General features: G+C 46.6%; 1 protein-coding gene across 9 annotated transcripts in view; it reads right to left on the minus strand.

Annotated features, from left to right (window-relative positions):
• Positions 1-8,930: 8,930 nt before the first annotated feature.
• Positions 8,931-16,401, minus strand: part of LOC127581620 (transcription factor COE3-like) — a 408,223-nt gene continuing 400,752 nt past the window's right edge. For 5 of the 9 annotated variants that reach the window (XM_052036201.1, XM_052036172.1, XM_052036153.1 and 2 more), the window contains 3 exons: positions 15,414-15,593; positions 14,101-14,298; positions 8,931-9,086 (listed from right to left, as the gene is read on the minus strand). In XM_052036201.1, coding sequence (XP_051892161.1) covers positions 9,055-9,086; positions 14,101-14,298; positions 15,414-15,593 — 410 coding nt within the window. In that variant the 3' untranslated portion in view covers positions 8,931-9,054. The remainder of the gene's footprint in view (positions 9,087-14,100; positions 14,299-15,413; positions 15,594-16,401) is intronic. The other 4 variants (XM_052036192.1, XM_052036181.1, XM_052036218.1 and 1 more) reach the window with 2 other exon arrangements.

Raw genomic sequence — 16,401 nt, forward strand, 5'->3', positions numbered from 1 at the left:
CAGAGGGCATGCATTTAAGGTGAGAGGGGGTAAGTTCAGGACAGATGTGAGGGGTACGTTTTTACTCAGAGAGGGGCGGATGCCTGGAATACGTTGCCTGATAGGGTGGTGGAGGCAAATTCATTGGTGGCTTTTAAGAGGGGCTTGGATGGGCACATAAATGAGAGGAAAATGGAGGTAGGAGGGATTAGCTATGTCAGCACAACATTGTGGGTTGAAGGGCCTGTTCTGAGCTGTACTGTTTCTATGTTTTATCTTTGTCCAGATGAAGGGTCTTGACCCAGAATATTGACTGTCCATTTCCCTCCATAGATGCTGCCTGACCCACTGAGTTCCTCCAGCAGCTTCAGTTTGCTCCAGATTCCAGCACGTGCCGTCACTTGTGTCTCCTTTAAGGCGGCTGTCCGTTGAGCCCTGCCTGTGCTCTTCAGCCATGACCCTGCAACCTTGTCCATCTTCAATTACTTATCTAATTCCCATCCTTGGAATCTGCTTCCATCGCCCCCTTGGACAGCACGATTCCAACCACAACTCACTGCACTACACAAACCTCTTTGCCAAATACTTTAAATCTGTGTCCCCTAATTACTCATGTCCTGTGCAACCAGAAATAGTCTCCTCTGATAAAATACGCTTCGTAAGGCTGAATCTTAAAGTGCGTGCATGCAAGTATGTTTGTGCGTGTGTATATGCATGTGTATATAAATATTTGCATTTCTGATGCACGTGGATGGTGTCTGTCTGTATGTGGATGCATGTTTGCTATGTATGTCTGCAAGTTTGTGTATGTTTGTGTGCGCCTGTATGTGTATGGCTTGTGTGTGTGTGTGTGTGTGTGTGTGTGTGTGTGTGTGTGTGTGTGTGTGTTTGTGTGTGTGGATACATGAGTAAGATGGTTCTGATCCAGAGGAAATCAGTCACTGGGAAATCTGTAAACATGTCATAATTCTGCAGGCGTGGTTGCGGTTAGCGGTTAGCGTAACACTATTACAGCACCAGCCACCAGCAAGTTCAATTCCAGCCGCTGTCTGTAAGGAGTTTGCATGTTCTCTCCGTGTCTGCATGGGTTTCCTCCGGGTGCTCCAGTTTCCTCCCACATTCCAAAGGCGTACGGGTTAGGAAGTTGTGGACATGCAATGTTGGTGCCAGAAGCGTGGCAACACTAGCGGGCTGCCCCCAGAACACTCCACACAAAAGATGCATTTCACTGTGTGTTTCAATGTACATGTGACTAATAAAGAAATCTTAATTCAAGGAAAACGATTCCATAATTCCGACAAGCGGGAGAGTGTGGGACAAACTAAATTGCTCTTTCACGGAGCTGGCAGTGGATAAGATGGGCTGAGTGGTCTCTGTTTCTTTGGAATCATTCTCTGATTTTGAACATCTCTATTAAATCTTCACTTTAACCCCTTCTGTGCTGAGGAGAACAACACCAGGTCTCTCTATCCTTGTTTTCCTTCATATTGGAGAGATAGAGACAGAGAGATGGTCAACAGAGGAAAGGTATTTGAATTAATTTATTTAGGAATTGTAAAAGTCATTGTTAACACACTGATATTATACACAGCTTTAGGTACAACTTCAGCGGGAAGTTTTAAAAAAAATACAAAATAAAAGAAATTCACAAAAAAGTTAACAATTTCTTAAAACTACGTACAAAAAAGACACAGTGGAGAAAGGAAAGGTTGTTAAGCGAGAGGTTGGAACCAGATTCACATCACGAGAAGGTCAAGCATTTAAACAGATTGTACTGTACAGAACGTAGCAAAACCCCATCGAGCCCAGAGAGTGGTCAACCCTTTCATAACTATGTACATACAGCCTATAGGAAATTAGGAAATAGAAAATGATCAAAGCCCTGACGTCATTGTAACCATCTGCACCCAGCATTGCGTTCCACAGAATGGTTCCCCCAGTTGTAGTGGAACCACCTCTGCTTTGAAAATATTACCACCAACTTCTCCTGCTGAATGTGCAGGTGCTGAACTCTAGAGCACCCACATTTCATTCCATGGTCTACACTGTGTTGGCTCATCTCAACTCACTGCATTTGACCTCAGAGTCTTCTGAGCAGGAAGCGGGGAAGGTGGCCAAGCTGGTGACAGCGTTGGGACTTCAGTCCTGAGAACTTGCATTAACCAATGTAGCGGAGAGCTCTCATGTGAGAGACAGGGAGAGTTTGGAAAACAGAATAATCCCACCTGCTTTGGGATCAAGGAAATTATCGGAACTCAGTGATTGAGCATGGGATTGAGGCACGCACACAAGACGCAGGATGTGATTGGTGCTCTCCTCTGATGTCGTAAAAGAGGTATTCAACTGCAGGGGCATCATAGAATATTCAGTCGTATGCTCACCTCAGCTTGTGCCCAAGCACACTTAACACAGACACACATGTATCAACACACAAAAGCAGGCACACACACACAGGGAGACAATCATAGACACACAAAGATGGACACACACACACACAGAGGGAGACAAACACAGACACACAAAGATGGACATACACACACACACACACACACACACACACACAGACATATGTTCGTTGACCAATGCAAACACACATCCATGAATACACACAGATAAACATACACATGCATACAGAGGCATGCACACACACACTCACATACACACACACGTGTGCACACACACACACACATACATCCACTTATACTTGCTGATACCAGACTTTCAGCAGTAATTAGGAGCAGAAACCTTATCTGATTTCGCCTTCTCTGCTTCCTCAGCCCTTGGGATGTTGATGCCAAGCCCACCATTGCCATGGTAACTATGGCTGAGGTCAACCCTGGCTTTTTGTGCCTATTCATCATCCATGTTTTGGTTTAAAACAGGAATGGTGGTGGGATGCATCACTGCCAGTCAGTATTCCATGCCTCAGACCTCACGTTTTAGTCCCAGTTGCAAATCATCTTCTGGTCGCTCCATTACACAAGGATGTGGAGGCTTTGGAGAGGGCGCAGAAGAGGTTTACCAGGATGCTGCCTGGATTACAAGGTTGCATCCATCCCCTAGCACTTGATGTCCACTGGAGGCCTTCCAAGACTGGTGGACCCTGCAGCAGCTGGGCTGTGCCCTGGGCCCACATAACAACATGTTGAGTGTTTTAAATTTAAAAAGAAAACAAAGAAAATGAGGGCTTGGGGATAAAGGCCAAAAAAAATCATGTTTGGGACAGAGTAAAGTTTCTTCTGCACTGTCCCATGAAACACTACCATGAGCTCTGCATAGAAAGGTTGGTCATCTATTGAATCCTCCCTGGTTTTAGAGTAAGCTGGCAATAAAATTGTAAAGAGATTGGCGATGAACAACCAGAGATTAAAGTAAACATACACTCATTGCATTAATTCTCTATCAGGCTCCCACTACAGCCCAGTCCCCAGATACTGACACGTTCTACTGTTCATCTGTAACCAACATCCCTGACCCCCTGCCCTCCTTACTTGCTATACTGCCCTTTTCTGGCAATGGGCGAAAGGTGTTCAGCGCTGCACTGCTGGCTCTGTGCCTCTGATGCTGACATTAGGCCGGATGGCGTGGACAGAGATTACAATACTCTCCAACTCTTGTCCTGGTCGACTGAGCCCAAGGAAACGTTGAGGCAGTGCAGCTCCCTATCATCCTGAGCTCTGCTACATCTGAAGCTTTAATGTGGAACTGAATGTAGGGATTTTCACCTGAGTATTGGCTCCCAATGCCGATTGCTGGTGTCGCCGGACTGACTGGAGGCCAATTCATGGTTCAGACTCCCTGCTCTGGGTCACTGGTAGTCTCGAGCTTTCAGCGCCCACCTGTGCTATTGAATGTCCTTGATATGTGTTGGGGGTATGTGCGAGTGTGTGTGTGTGTGTGTGTGTGTCTGTGTGTGTGTCTGTGTGTCTGTGTGTGTGTGTCTGTGTGTGTGTTTGCGCACAGATGTATCTGCTTCTGGTGGTCAGCCTGCATTTGTGTGGGTATGTCTATGTCTAGGTGTATGTGCATCACTGAGTGTGTCCGTGTGTGTCTGTGCGTATGTGCATATGTCTCTGTGCATGTTTACACTTGTGGCTGTGTATGCAAATATGTCTGTGTCTGTATTTGAGTGGGTATGTCTGTGTCTGGGTATACATGCGTCACTGAGTGTATCCACGTGTGTGCATGCTTGTGCCTTTGTGTGTATACCTGCATATGTGTCTGTGTGTGTACACCTATATATGTACATGTGTACATCTGTGCATGTGTGTCTGTGCACGTGTGTGTGCATGCATATGTGCATACATTTGTGCATGTGTGCCTGTGTGTGTGCATGTGTCTGTGCGTCTGTGTAGTCAGTCCCTGCCCCCTCCAATCGTACCCTAATAGCAGAAAGGTGATGCAGTACAAATAAACCAAAGCATTTGTTTCCATCTCTTCACCTACCTGAGACTAATGAGCTGCCTGAAGGACCCTGCAACCCACAGACTGTGATAGGTACAGGCACAGCTGTCAACTGGCGAATGCACAACAGGTGCTTGTGTCCTTCAGCATGAGGTCTGCCTGTGGTTGGGAGGGAGGGCAGGGCAGGGACACAGGGTGGTCAAGCGAGGGGAGTTCTGTAGAGTTGAGGAACACCAGCAACCTTCATAAAGCACTGGAGGCTGCGGTCAGATCCTGGGAGAGCCTGAGCCCGGATATTATGGATTTCACACATCTCTTGATTTCCCAATCTACCTCATTGTGGCCCTCGCACCTTATTGTCTGCCTGCACTGCACTTTCTCTGTACCTGCAACACTATATGGTGGTGGATGCCTGGAATGTGTTGCCTGATAGGGTGGTGGAGGCAAATTCATTGGGGTCTTTTAAAAGGGGCTTAGATGGGCATTAGAGGATATAGATTTAGTGTGAGGGGGGAGATACTTAACAGGAGGGATATGGGCATTCTGTAGCTAGGAGCGATTAGCTATGTCAGCACAACATTGTGGGCCGAAGGGCCTGTTCTGTGCTGTACTGTTCTATGTTCTGCATTCTGTTTTCTTTTTAATACCTCGATGTAATCATGCATGGAATGATCTGTCTGGATGGCACCCAAAACAAAAGCTTAGTAATTAGTTTATTATTGTCACATGTACTGAGTTACAGTGAAAAGCTTTGTTTTGCATGCCATCCAGACAGATCATTCCAAACAAAAGTACATCAAGGTAGTGCATAATAAAACAGAATGCAGAATGTGGTGTTACAGTTACAGAGAAAGTGCAGTGCAGGTAGACAAATAAGGTGCAAGGGCCATGATGAGGTAGATTGAGAGATCAAGAAATCATCTTTATCTACAAGAGGTCCTTTTAAGAGCGGGAGAGAAGCTGTCCTTGAGCCTGTATCTTTGTACATGTGACAACAATAAACTAAGACCAAACCAGCAGCAGGTGAAGAGATGCCAACACATGCCCTGAGATCCTACTCCAAGGCACAACATCTGACTTTGTGAAAATGTGATCTTATTTCACTTAGAGTCAGCTATTAAAGGCGTTATTCCCCGAGTGTTGGCATTAATAGGGATGAATTTCAGAAGCAGAGCATGTATGTTATTCTAACATATGATTTGCACATGTGATTCAAAATGATTATTTGCACTTTGATATGCCTCAGTTCCTCTGAAAGCAGCTGAGTTTGATCCATTAAAGTGACTGAATAGAAGGATTCATGTTGCTGAGGTCACTTTAATAACACATTTCAACAGCTACTTTGCTCCATATTTTACAGGGTAATCCAGAGTGTTAGTGATAATGAACCTGATTCTGATTCTGAGAGTCCCTTTGTCAATGATTTACTTCTCAAGAAGTGAGTCTGGCTTATAAAAAGAAAATATTGCATATCAGCAAGCGTAGTTGTTATAGAGAAAACTGTTCTCTCTGAGCCGGTTTCTATAAGACCCATACTATTCTTCAGAAATAATTTTCAATGTTGTTTGTGAAACTAATGCTTATCTTCAGTCTGTGGAAACTTTGCCCCAAGGCCTGTGATAGAGATGCTAAAGTATTCAAGAAAGGCTCCACCCTAAGCTGCAAAAACGTACATTGAAATGAGATTAATGCAAGTTATTTAAAAAATCATTCACAGGTTATGGACATCACTGGCAAGAGCTGCATTTATTTCCCGGGAGAAGGGGGTGGTCTATAGTCTTATAAATTTATAGAGTCATACAGCATGGAAACAGGCCCTTCGGCCTAACTGGTCCATAGCGACCAAGATACCCATCTAAACTAGTCCTGTTTGCCTGCATTTGGCCCATATCCCTCTAAACCTTTCCTATCCATGTACCTGTCCAACCCTCTTTAAAATCTTGGTAACGTACCTGCCTCCACCATTTCTTCTGGCAGCTTATTCCATATACTGACCACCCTCTGGGTGAAAAAGTTGCTCCTCAAGTTCCTGTTAAATCTCTCCCCTCTCACACTAAACCTATGTCCTCCAGTTCTTGATTCCCCAACCTTGGGAAAAAGACTGTGTGCATCCACCCTATCTATGCCCCTGATTTTATACACCTCAATAAGGTCACCCCCTATTCTCCTATGGTCCAGTGAATAAAATCCCGACCTGCTCAACCTCTCTCCACAACTCAATCCCTCAAATCCCAGCAACATCCTCGTAAATCTCCTCTGCACTCTTTCCAGCTTAATAGCATTTTTCCCATTGGAGGATGACCAAAACTGAACACAATATTCCAAATGCAACCTCGCGCACATTTTGTACAACTGCAACCTAACATCCCAACGTCTATGCTTCAACCCAGTTCAATTGTGCATTCAATCTGTTTGGCTCTTGTTTGCCCTCTGCAAGGGTAGAAGTCACTCCATTAGGGATGCGCATTAACAGTTGGGTTGGGACTAATGCCCACATCCAATGAATGAATTGAAATCATCATCGACAAGATCACAGACCACACACAACATATGAACCCCCTGAGCTATCGAAACAATTGCTTGTTAACCTCTTGTCTGCAGCATCCAGTTTGCAATTTTCCAATCACCACTTTATACACTATCTTGCTCAATCCGTTTGGTCCCTGTTTATCCCTGATGTGACTGAAACTTGCAGCCAGTGGGGAAATGTTGGACAGAGTATAATCAGGTAAGGGCATGGGGGGCGGGGATCAGTTTGCTGGAATATATTCCTTCCTCCTCTCTGATTCCTGCTCTTGGGTCATCACAGTGGATACCAGCATTCAGCACTGGACAGCACTGAGCAAAGGAACTGACAGCACTGGGCACAGAGGAACCAGTGGGCAGCATTGAGCAATGGAGCAGAGAGCAGTGGGTGCTGGGAAACCAAAACAATGGCCTCTAGCAGAAACCAGTGAGCAGCACTGGACTGCAGTAGAGAGAACTGGACACCAGTGGGCAGCACTGGATACCAGTGACCACCAGAAAACAGCAATAAACATAGGGGTCAGGGGCAGCACAGGACTCTGTGGACCACACTGGACTCCTCTGGACACCAGTGGAAAGTACTGGCCACCAGTGGGGAACTGAATAAAATAGTGGTCTTTATTTTGTCAGCTAATGAAAGTCTTGCAGCGCCACTTCCCCAATCTCAGCTCAAAGAACAAAGTACTCCTGAAGTGTAGACACTGCCGTGATACAGGGAAGGCAGCAGTGTGTTTGAGTGCAGGAAACTCCCACAAAAAACGAGTAAATGAATGAGGTGACTGAGGGCTAAGCACGGGTGGGGACGCTGGGGTGAGTAGCCCCATGGTTCTAAACAGAGGTCCTGGGATCTCTCCAACCCACCTAAAAGGCAGCACCTACAAGGGGCACCTCCTCAGTGTTGCACTAGATGTGTCAGCTCAGGTGTTGTGTCAAAGGCTCTGAATGTGGGATTTAACTGATGATGTTTCATCCTGAATACAATCATGGATGATGCACATTGCAAGGACTGATCAGACCCCAACTCTCACCATCATGCATCCAGTAATGGGTTAGAAACACAATGGAAATTATTTTCACTCAGCTACCACACTGCCTTTCAGTTGCGGAGCTGAAGGGCAAGGTGGTAATGCGAAACCCCACAGCACCTGGGACCTGTTAAGCTCTACAAACAGGATGGTCCTGGACCTGAGAGGAGGGTGCTATGGCAATGGTGCAGAGATAGCAGATGGGTCAGGAAGGAGTGGCCAGCCGGGGACATTCTCTGCCAGGCTTGTTGCCTTGGTGATTGGGAGAAGGCCTTAGAAATATGGGCATCCACAGATCATTGGATTAGCCACCTGTTGAAGCTATGAACACTCGAATAAGCAAAAGAAGAAAGGGAAAGAAATGGTTTGCTGGTACAGTATAATTAGGGTGTTGATGGAATACCTATTGACCCAATGCTCAGTACCAACATGCCCAAGGAACAGCACACTGATCATTCCATGACAAACCACGCCCCAACTACTTGGGTTCAAAGCTCCTCAAGTGACTCAGATCTGCACTGATGGAGCATCCATGGGACCCCACTGATTCCGCCGTGTCCACTCTCCCAATCTCTCCCCACGGGCTGGTCCCTGAAGCTGAGCAGAACCAATTTCGATCCACAGAAGGGTCTTCTTGTCTTTCTGTTGTCACCACCACCAATTTTCACGTCATATTCTTTCTCCTCCAGGAGTTCTGCCGAAGCCATTCCCTCTCTCCGTCCGGACCGGAATTGGGGGAAAATAAAGTACCTCTCCTCAGTTCAACTTCTAAAAAGAGCTGATGGTCCACTGTCATTGGCCCAGCTCAGGGAGTTTGGGGGATGTAAAGGGGAATGGGATGGAGAGTGAGTGCAGTGAGAGTCCATCTCCTGATCAATGCCTCGGATCGTTAAACTCGCGAACGACTGCTCAAGATAATCCCAACTTTTTAGGAAAATAAAATCCCCAGTAGTCCACAGATAAAAAAATTATTGTAGCCGCGTGAAATGTCTTGAATTTTGGGGGTTGGGGGAGGGGTAGAAATGAAAGGAGGTCTGACTTGAGCCTTGCCTCCAGTGTGGGCCGTCCATTGGCTTGTGGGGCACAATGCTTTTCATCTTCACCGCTCAGGCCTCTTCTTCTACATTGGGGGCACAATCAGGCCAGACATGGCTTGGGAAAGGGGGAGGAACAGGGAAGAAAAGAACACGTTTTAGATTGCTTTTAACCTCTTTTCCTACATTTCTTGCCCAGAGCCCAACCCAGAATGAGAAGATCAAAGTTCCTACTTCCCTTTCACCCACTACATAAGATCACATAGCACGGAAACAGGCCCTTTGGCTCGTGAAGTAAGTGCTGACCATCAAGCACCCATTTACACTAATCCTATACTAAGCCCATTACGTTCCCCCCACATTCCCCTGACACTGGGGTCCACCTCTTGCACTACCACTGACTTGTCTCTGATTTTTTTTGTATTAATGTCTTGTTTTGCAGTCTTTTTCTTCACTGTCTTAGAGGCCTAGAGTCATAGAGCAGGGTAACAGGCCCTTCGGCCCAACTGGTCTATGCCAACTGAGATACCCTTCTAAGCTAGTCCCATTTGCCTGTGTATGGCCCATATCCCGCTAAACCTTTCCCATCCAGGAACCTGTCTTATACAAATTATGTATAATTTATGTTTTGTGTGTTGTCTGAATCTACGTGCCTGTGATGCTGCTGCGCGTTTTTCATTGTACTTGTACCTCACTGTACTGGTGCACATGACAATAAACTTGACCTGACTTGAGTTGACTCGATTTGACTTAGTTTGACTCCCCATTATGTTTCTAACACTCACCTACACACTAGGGACATGTTACAGTGGCCGACTGACCTTACAACCTGCACATTTTTGGGAGGAAACCGGAGAACCCGAAGGAAACCCATGCAGTCATGGGGAGAATGTGCAAGCTCCGGACAGACAGCAGCCGAGATCAGGATTGAACTTGGATCTCTGGAGCTCTGAGGCAGCAGCTCAACGAGCTGCACCACGGTGTTGCCATGATGTTCCACTGGTGATCAGCTTCTGGTGCTCCAGAGAAAGCAATCCATGTTTGCCTAACCTCTCCTTATAGCTAGTATGGCAACTGCTCTGCCCAGGATCGCAAGTAACTGCAGAGAGTTGTAGACACAGCCCAGCGCATCACAGACACCAGCCTCCCCTCCTTGGACTCTTGTCTTCACCTCTCGCTGCCTTGGTGAAGCAACCAGCATAATCAAAGACCCCACCCACCCGGATCATTCTCTCTTCTCTCCTCTCCCATCAGGCAGAAGATACAGGGGCCCGAGGGCACGTACCACCAGGCTCAAGGACAGCTTCTATCCCACTGTGATAAGACTATTGAGCAGTTCCCTTATACGATGAGATGGACTCTTGACCTCACAATCTACCTTGTTGTAACCTTGCACCTTATTGTCTACCTGCACTGCACTTCTTCTGTAGCTGTGACACTTTACTCTGTACTGTTATTGTTTTACCCTGTACTACCTCATTGCACTCTGTGCTAACTCAATGTAACTGTGCTGTGTAATGAATTGACCTGTACGATCGGTATGCAAGACAAGTTTTTCACTGCACCTCGGTACAAGTGACAATAATAAACCAATACCAATACCAATACTCTCTAATCCAGGCATCATCCTGGCGAACCTCTTCTGTACCCTATCCAAAGCCTACACAAGCTACATAAACCTGTTGATGATTTTCAGTCTAAGGGACATCCCATTACCTGCTCTCCAATGTGAAGCACTTGGGATGAAGAGAGAGCCCAGCTTCCTTGAAGCTCTGTTGAAAGTGAGCAGGTGCATGTTTTAATGGGCCCCACCCTCATTCTGCATGAAGTGAATAACTTCTATCCTTGGGAGGTCAAATGTAAGAGAAAAGTATACAGTAAATGGCAGGACTCTCAGGAGCATTGATGGACAAAGGGATCTTGCAAGTCCGTAGCTCTCCTTAAAAGTGGCAACACAAGTACAGAATGTGGCAAAGAAAGTGTACAGCATGCTTGCCTTCATTGGTCGGGGTGTTGAGTATGAAGGTTTTAATCAGAAATTGAATATAAGAGTCAGAAAGTCATGTTGCAGCTGTATATATCTTTGGTTAGGCCACACTTGGAGTATTCTGGTTGCCACATTACAGGAAGGTTGTGTAGGCTTTGGATAGGGTACAGAAGAGGTTCACCAGGATGTTGACTGGATTAGAGAGTGCTAGCTATACGGAAAGGTAGGATAAACCTGGGTTGTTTTCTCTGTAGCAGCGGAGGCTGAGGGGAGACCCGATAGGAAGTTATGAGAGGCACAGATAGAGTACAGACTCAGAGTCTACTTCTCAGGGTGGAAATGTCAAATACTAGAGAGCATAGGTTTAAGGTGCGAGGGGGAAAGTTTATAGGAGATTTATGAGGCAAGTTTTTTTTTACACAGAGAGTGTTGGTGCCTAGAACCTGCTGCCAGGAGAAGTGGTGGAAGCAGATACAATAGCAATGTTTAAGAAGCATTTAGACAGGCACATGAGAGGCAGGGAATGGAGGGACATAGACCATGTGTAGGAGGAGGAGATTTAGTTTAATTTGGCATCATGCTTGGCACAGATATGATGGGCTGAAGGGCCTATTCCTGTGCTGTATTGTTCTATGTTCATTCAACAAGTGAACAGAAGGAAGGAGCATCTTCCATTACTAGCAGCAGGGTCAATGGTGAAGTGACTTCCAGGTTACCTGATATAGGGGAATCAAGACCCATGGGAACGTTACTGGCAACAAGTTGAAATCCTCCAAATTTTAATGGATGTTGTACAGAATCACAGAGCGTTTAGAGAATGGGACAAGGCCACTCGGCCCATCAAGTCCACGTCAGCTGTATGTAAGGTCAATCCAGCAAGTCCCATTCTGTTGTCCTCTCCCCAAAGCCTTGCAGAATCTTTCCTTTCAAGGCGCGGGGACAGAGTAGATTGTGTTGCTGTCTCATGGCTCCAGCAACCCGGATTCGATCCTGACCTCCGGTGCTGCCTGCATGGAGTTTGCACGTTCTCCCTGCGACCGCGTGGGTTACCTCCCCCCCCCCAGATGTTCTGACTTCCTCTCATGCCCCAAGCACGTGATGGTTGGTGACTGAGTTGTCCCTAGCGTAGGCATGTGGTCAGTAAGTCGGGGGTCATGTGTGAGAGATCAGGTTACAGGGAAATAAGTCGGGCAATGGGACTGATGGGACTCTTGAGAGCTGGCAGAGATTCAATGGGCCGAAAGGCCTATGTCCTAAGCAAATGTGAGAAATGAGATGGCAGTGTTCCCATGCACCTGCTCCTCCTGCCCCTCCTGCTTTTGGGAGCTGCTGTCAGGATAACTTAGGCAAGTAACTACAGAGCATTTTGTAGTTGGCACACACTGCAGCTGCTGTGTACCAGGAATAAATGTTTAGAACATAGAACAGTACAGTACAGAACAGGCCGACGTAGTTGTGCTGACATAGCTAATCCCTCCTACTTACACAATACCCATGTCCCTCCATTTTCCTCTCATTCATGTGCCCATCCAACCTCCTCTTAAAAGCCCCCAATGAATTTGCCTCCACCACCCTATCAGGCAAGGCATTCCAGGCATCCACCACTCTCTCAGCAAAAAACTCACGTCTGTTCTGATCCTACCCCCCTCACCTTAAATGCATGCCCTCTGGTATTGGATCGCTCAATAACGGGAAGAAGATATTGCTTGTCCACCCTATCTATGCCAGAATTAGAGTGGCAGAAAGGGGTCTGAGAGTCTCTTCACTGTGGCAACACAGGGTGATGAAGAAGGCGTTTGGCATGCTTGCCTTCATCGGTCCGGATATTGAGTACAGGAGTTGAGACGTCATATTACAGCTGTACAAGACATTGATAAGGCCACATTCAGTACTGCGTACTGTTCTGTTCTGCTTTAGGGAGGATGTCACCAAACTGGAGAGGGTGCAGTAAAAAAAATTATGAGATCGTTACTGGGACCGGAGGGGCTTGAGTTATAGAGAGAGGTTGGACAGGCTGGGACTATTTTTCCCGGAGCGAAGGAGGCTGAGGGGTGACCTAATAGGGGTTTATAAAATCATAAGGCAGATGATCACAGTCTTTTTGCTGGTGTAGGGGAGTCCAAAACTGGAGGGCATAGGTTTAAAGTGAGAGGGGAAAGATTTAAAGGGGACCTGAGGGGCCACTTCTTCACACAGAGGGTGATGGGTATATGGAACGAGCTGCCAGAGGAAGTGGGAAAGGTAGGTATAGTTACAACATTTAAAAGACATTTGGACAGGTACATGGATAGGAAAAGTTTAGAGGGAAATGGGTCAAATGCAGGTCATGGGTCTAGCTCGGTCAGACAACTTGGTTGGCACGGATGAATTGGGCCTATTTTTCACGCTGTATAACTCTATGGTTGCATTGACCTGGATGATGTGAAGCTTCTTGAGACTTGTTGGATCGGCACTCAACCAGGCAAGTGGAAACTTCTCTGGAGAATCTGGAATCTGCATTTCCATGGAGGAGCAGACTCATGAAAAGCTAGTGCTGGGGTAGGACCACACAGGCAAGAAGGGAGTGGGGCACCATCAACTTTTTGTGGGGCACTTTCACCGCAATTATACTCGGGAAACAGAAATGGAATCTGCTGGAAACACTCGGCAGGTCAGGTAGCATTGGCAGAAAGAACTTCAGTCAACATTTGAGGTCCTAGACCTTTCGCTACAACTGGAAAAGAGAGAAAACAATTTAATTTAAAGTTGCAGAGAAGGGGAAGGTGGGGGGGAATAGATGGGACAAAGGTAATATTGGGTGAGACCAGGATTGCCATGGGGATAAGTCATGGAGGCCATCTCGTCGATTGTAGAGCTGCTGAGTGCTCCTGGCGTTTTCTGTTTTTATTTCCGATTTCTAGCAACTGTGGGTTTTTATTTCAATAATAACCCTTCCCTCGTGAAATTATCCTCACTGCTCACTGCCAGCAGAGAAGCCCAAGCCCTCAATCTCAATGGTACCAAAGTATGTCTTGGGTTGTCCAAATGCTGGTCCCTGACCTCAGCCAACCCGACCCTCCCAGAATCGAAACTAGTACTAGCTAGAGAAAAGGAGTAAAAGTGCAAGGGAGAGGGGGGTTATTGGTGAGAAGGTCTATGACATCACCTTGCATGCTGTTCCCACTGGATCCGGTGCAGGTGGGGGGCGGAGAGGTCTGAGGTCGAACCACAGGAGCAAAGGCGCTCTTCTGTTTTACTGCAAAGATCACATTGACAGGGAAGAATGAGAAAATGTCAGGGGTAGAGTCACCATGGGAAGAGAGTGCGGCAGGGGAAGCTACCAGAGGAGAACACAACAGCATGACTGCAACACTGGGCAGATATCAAGGGGATACATGTTGGCACTCAAGGAGGGGCCGAGATGTAGGTCAACACACATGGCATTGAATGAGCTCTTACTGCTCTCGAAACCTAGCATCAGGAAACGGTTGAGATCTGGAGTCATATACAGGCCAAACCGAGTAAGATTTTATTTTATTAAGGACATTGGTGAACCAAATGGGTTTCCACGACAATCCAATCACTTCGTGGTCACCATCACTTAATTTTTTTTCAACCCAGATTTATTTAATTAACTGCACTGAATTTCTCAGATGCATTGGATGGGTCTTAAACTCGTGTCTCAGGTTCCAGATCCCTGTATATTTAGCCACTGTGCTATTGTATAGGTCCACTGTGGTGAGTTGCCCATGACAAGGACCTAGTGGCCAATAGAGTATGAGGCGCACGTGTGTATTTATATGTGTGTGCGTGACTGTGCATGCATGTGTGAGTGTATGCGTGTGTGTGTGATTGTGCATGTGTGTGAGTATGCATGCATGTGTGTGAATGCAATAGTGTGCGTGAATGTGTGTGTGTGTGTGTGTGTGTGTATGCAATTGTGTGTGTGAATGTGCTTGCGCGCGTGTGTGTGTGTGTGTGAGTATGCATGTGTGTATGTGTGAGTGTGCGGGTGTGTGCGTGCTGGGGGTGCAGGGTATCATTCTGAAATTTGAGTGCTAGTGTGCGTCAATAGGAGTCACATTAAACTCCTTTCTCCCAAGTTCCTCAAGTTGGAGAAGCAGGCATCCAAGGCCACTCCACCCATTAACTGAGGGCCAACATTTATCCCACTCAATCTCCAAATGGTTGAAGGGACAATGATGGCATTACGAAACAAACTGCTCAGAGGAACACAGAGAAACTCAGCGGGTTGAACAGAGTCTGTGGAAGGAAAGGAATAGTCGAAGTTTCGGGACTGATGCAGGGTCACAGCCTGAAACACCTACCATCCCTTTGTCCTCCACAGGTGCTGCCCTACCCACTGCGTTCCTCCAGCAGATTGCTTTTAGCCTCAGATTCCAGCATCTGCAGTCTCTTGTATCTCTGACAGTGTTAATGACTCGTTCCTCAGCCTCCCGATGGCTTTGTGCAACTTACTGGCATAGGGGGAGTTGGCAGTCGACCCGTTCAGGAAGCTCGGGGAGCCCGGTATTCCCAGATTGGCCATCCCGGTGTTCCCGTATCCATTCATGCTGCTGGTGTTGTAGTTGGACTGCTGCGGTGTGGAGCTGGTCACATAGCCACGGGGGGAGACGCTGTTGGTGTTGCGGGAGTAGCCTGGGTAGAGAAAGGTGGGCATCAGTCACGTGTAGACACACACACACCACACATACACACCACACATACACACGTACACACACACTCCACACATACACATGTACATACACACTCCATACACACACATACGCACACACACTTCGCACACCACACACACATATACACTCCACACATACACAAACACAAACATATACATTCTCCAGACACATGACACACACAAGTACACAAACTCCACACACACACGCAAACACACGACACACACACACGACACACACAAACGCATACACTCCACACACACACATACACACTCCACACACTCACACTACACACACACTACACACACCAACACATGACACACACAAACACATGACACACAAACACACACTCTCCACACACACAGACACACACACACTCCACATGCTCACACTACACACACACACACACACACACACACACAGTGCAAGCTCGATGCACACATCCAATAGAGAACACAGGCACAGTTTGGGGCTCAGATCCCTGTAACACTAGAGATATAGAAAGTAATAAAGAATTCTCATTGTAAAGGAATTATGCAACAAGATGGGGCCGGAGTCGTAACAACTCTTTGCGAGCTGCTCTCAGCAGATCTATTCATTACATTTATTATAACCAGTTCAAGAACAGCCACTTCCTTTCAACCATTCAGTTCTTGAACCAACCAGCACAACCCTAATCACTACAGTTCAGCAACATTATGACAGCTTCGATCATTTTGCACTAAAATTGACCTTTTTATTCTAATTGTGTTCTTTCTTGTAAAAATTGTGCT

Source organism: Pristis pectinata, chromosome 2 (assembly GCF_009764475.1).
Source record: "Pristis pectinata isolate sPriPec2 chromosome 2, sPriPec2.1.pri, whole genome shotgun sequence".
NCBI classification, from domain to species: Eukaryota; Metazoa; Chordata; class Chondrichthyes; order Rhinopristiformes; family Pristidae; genus Pristis; species Pristis pectinata.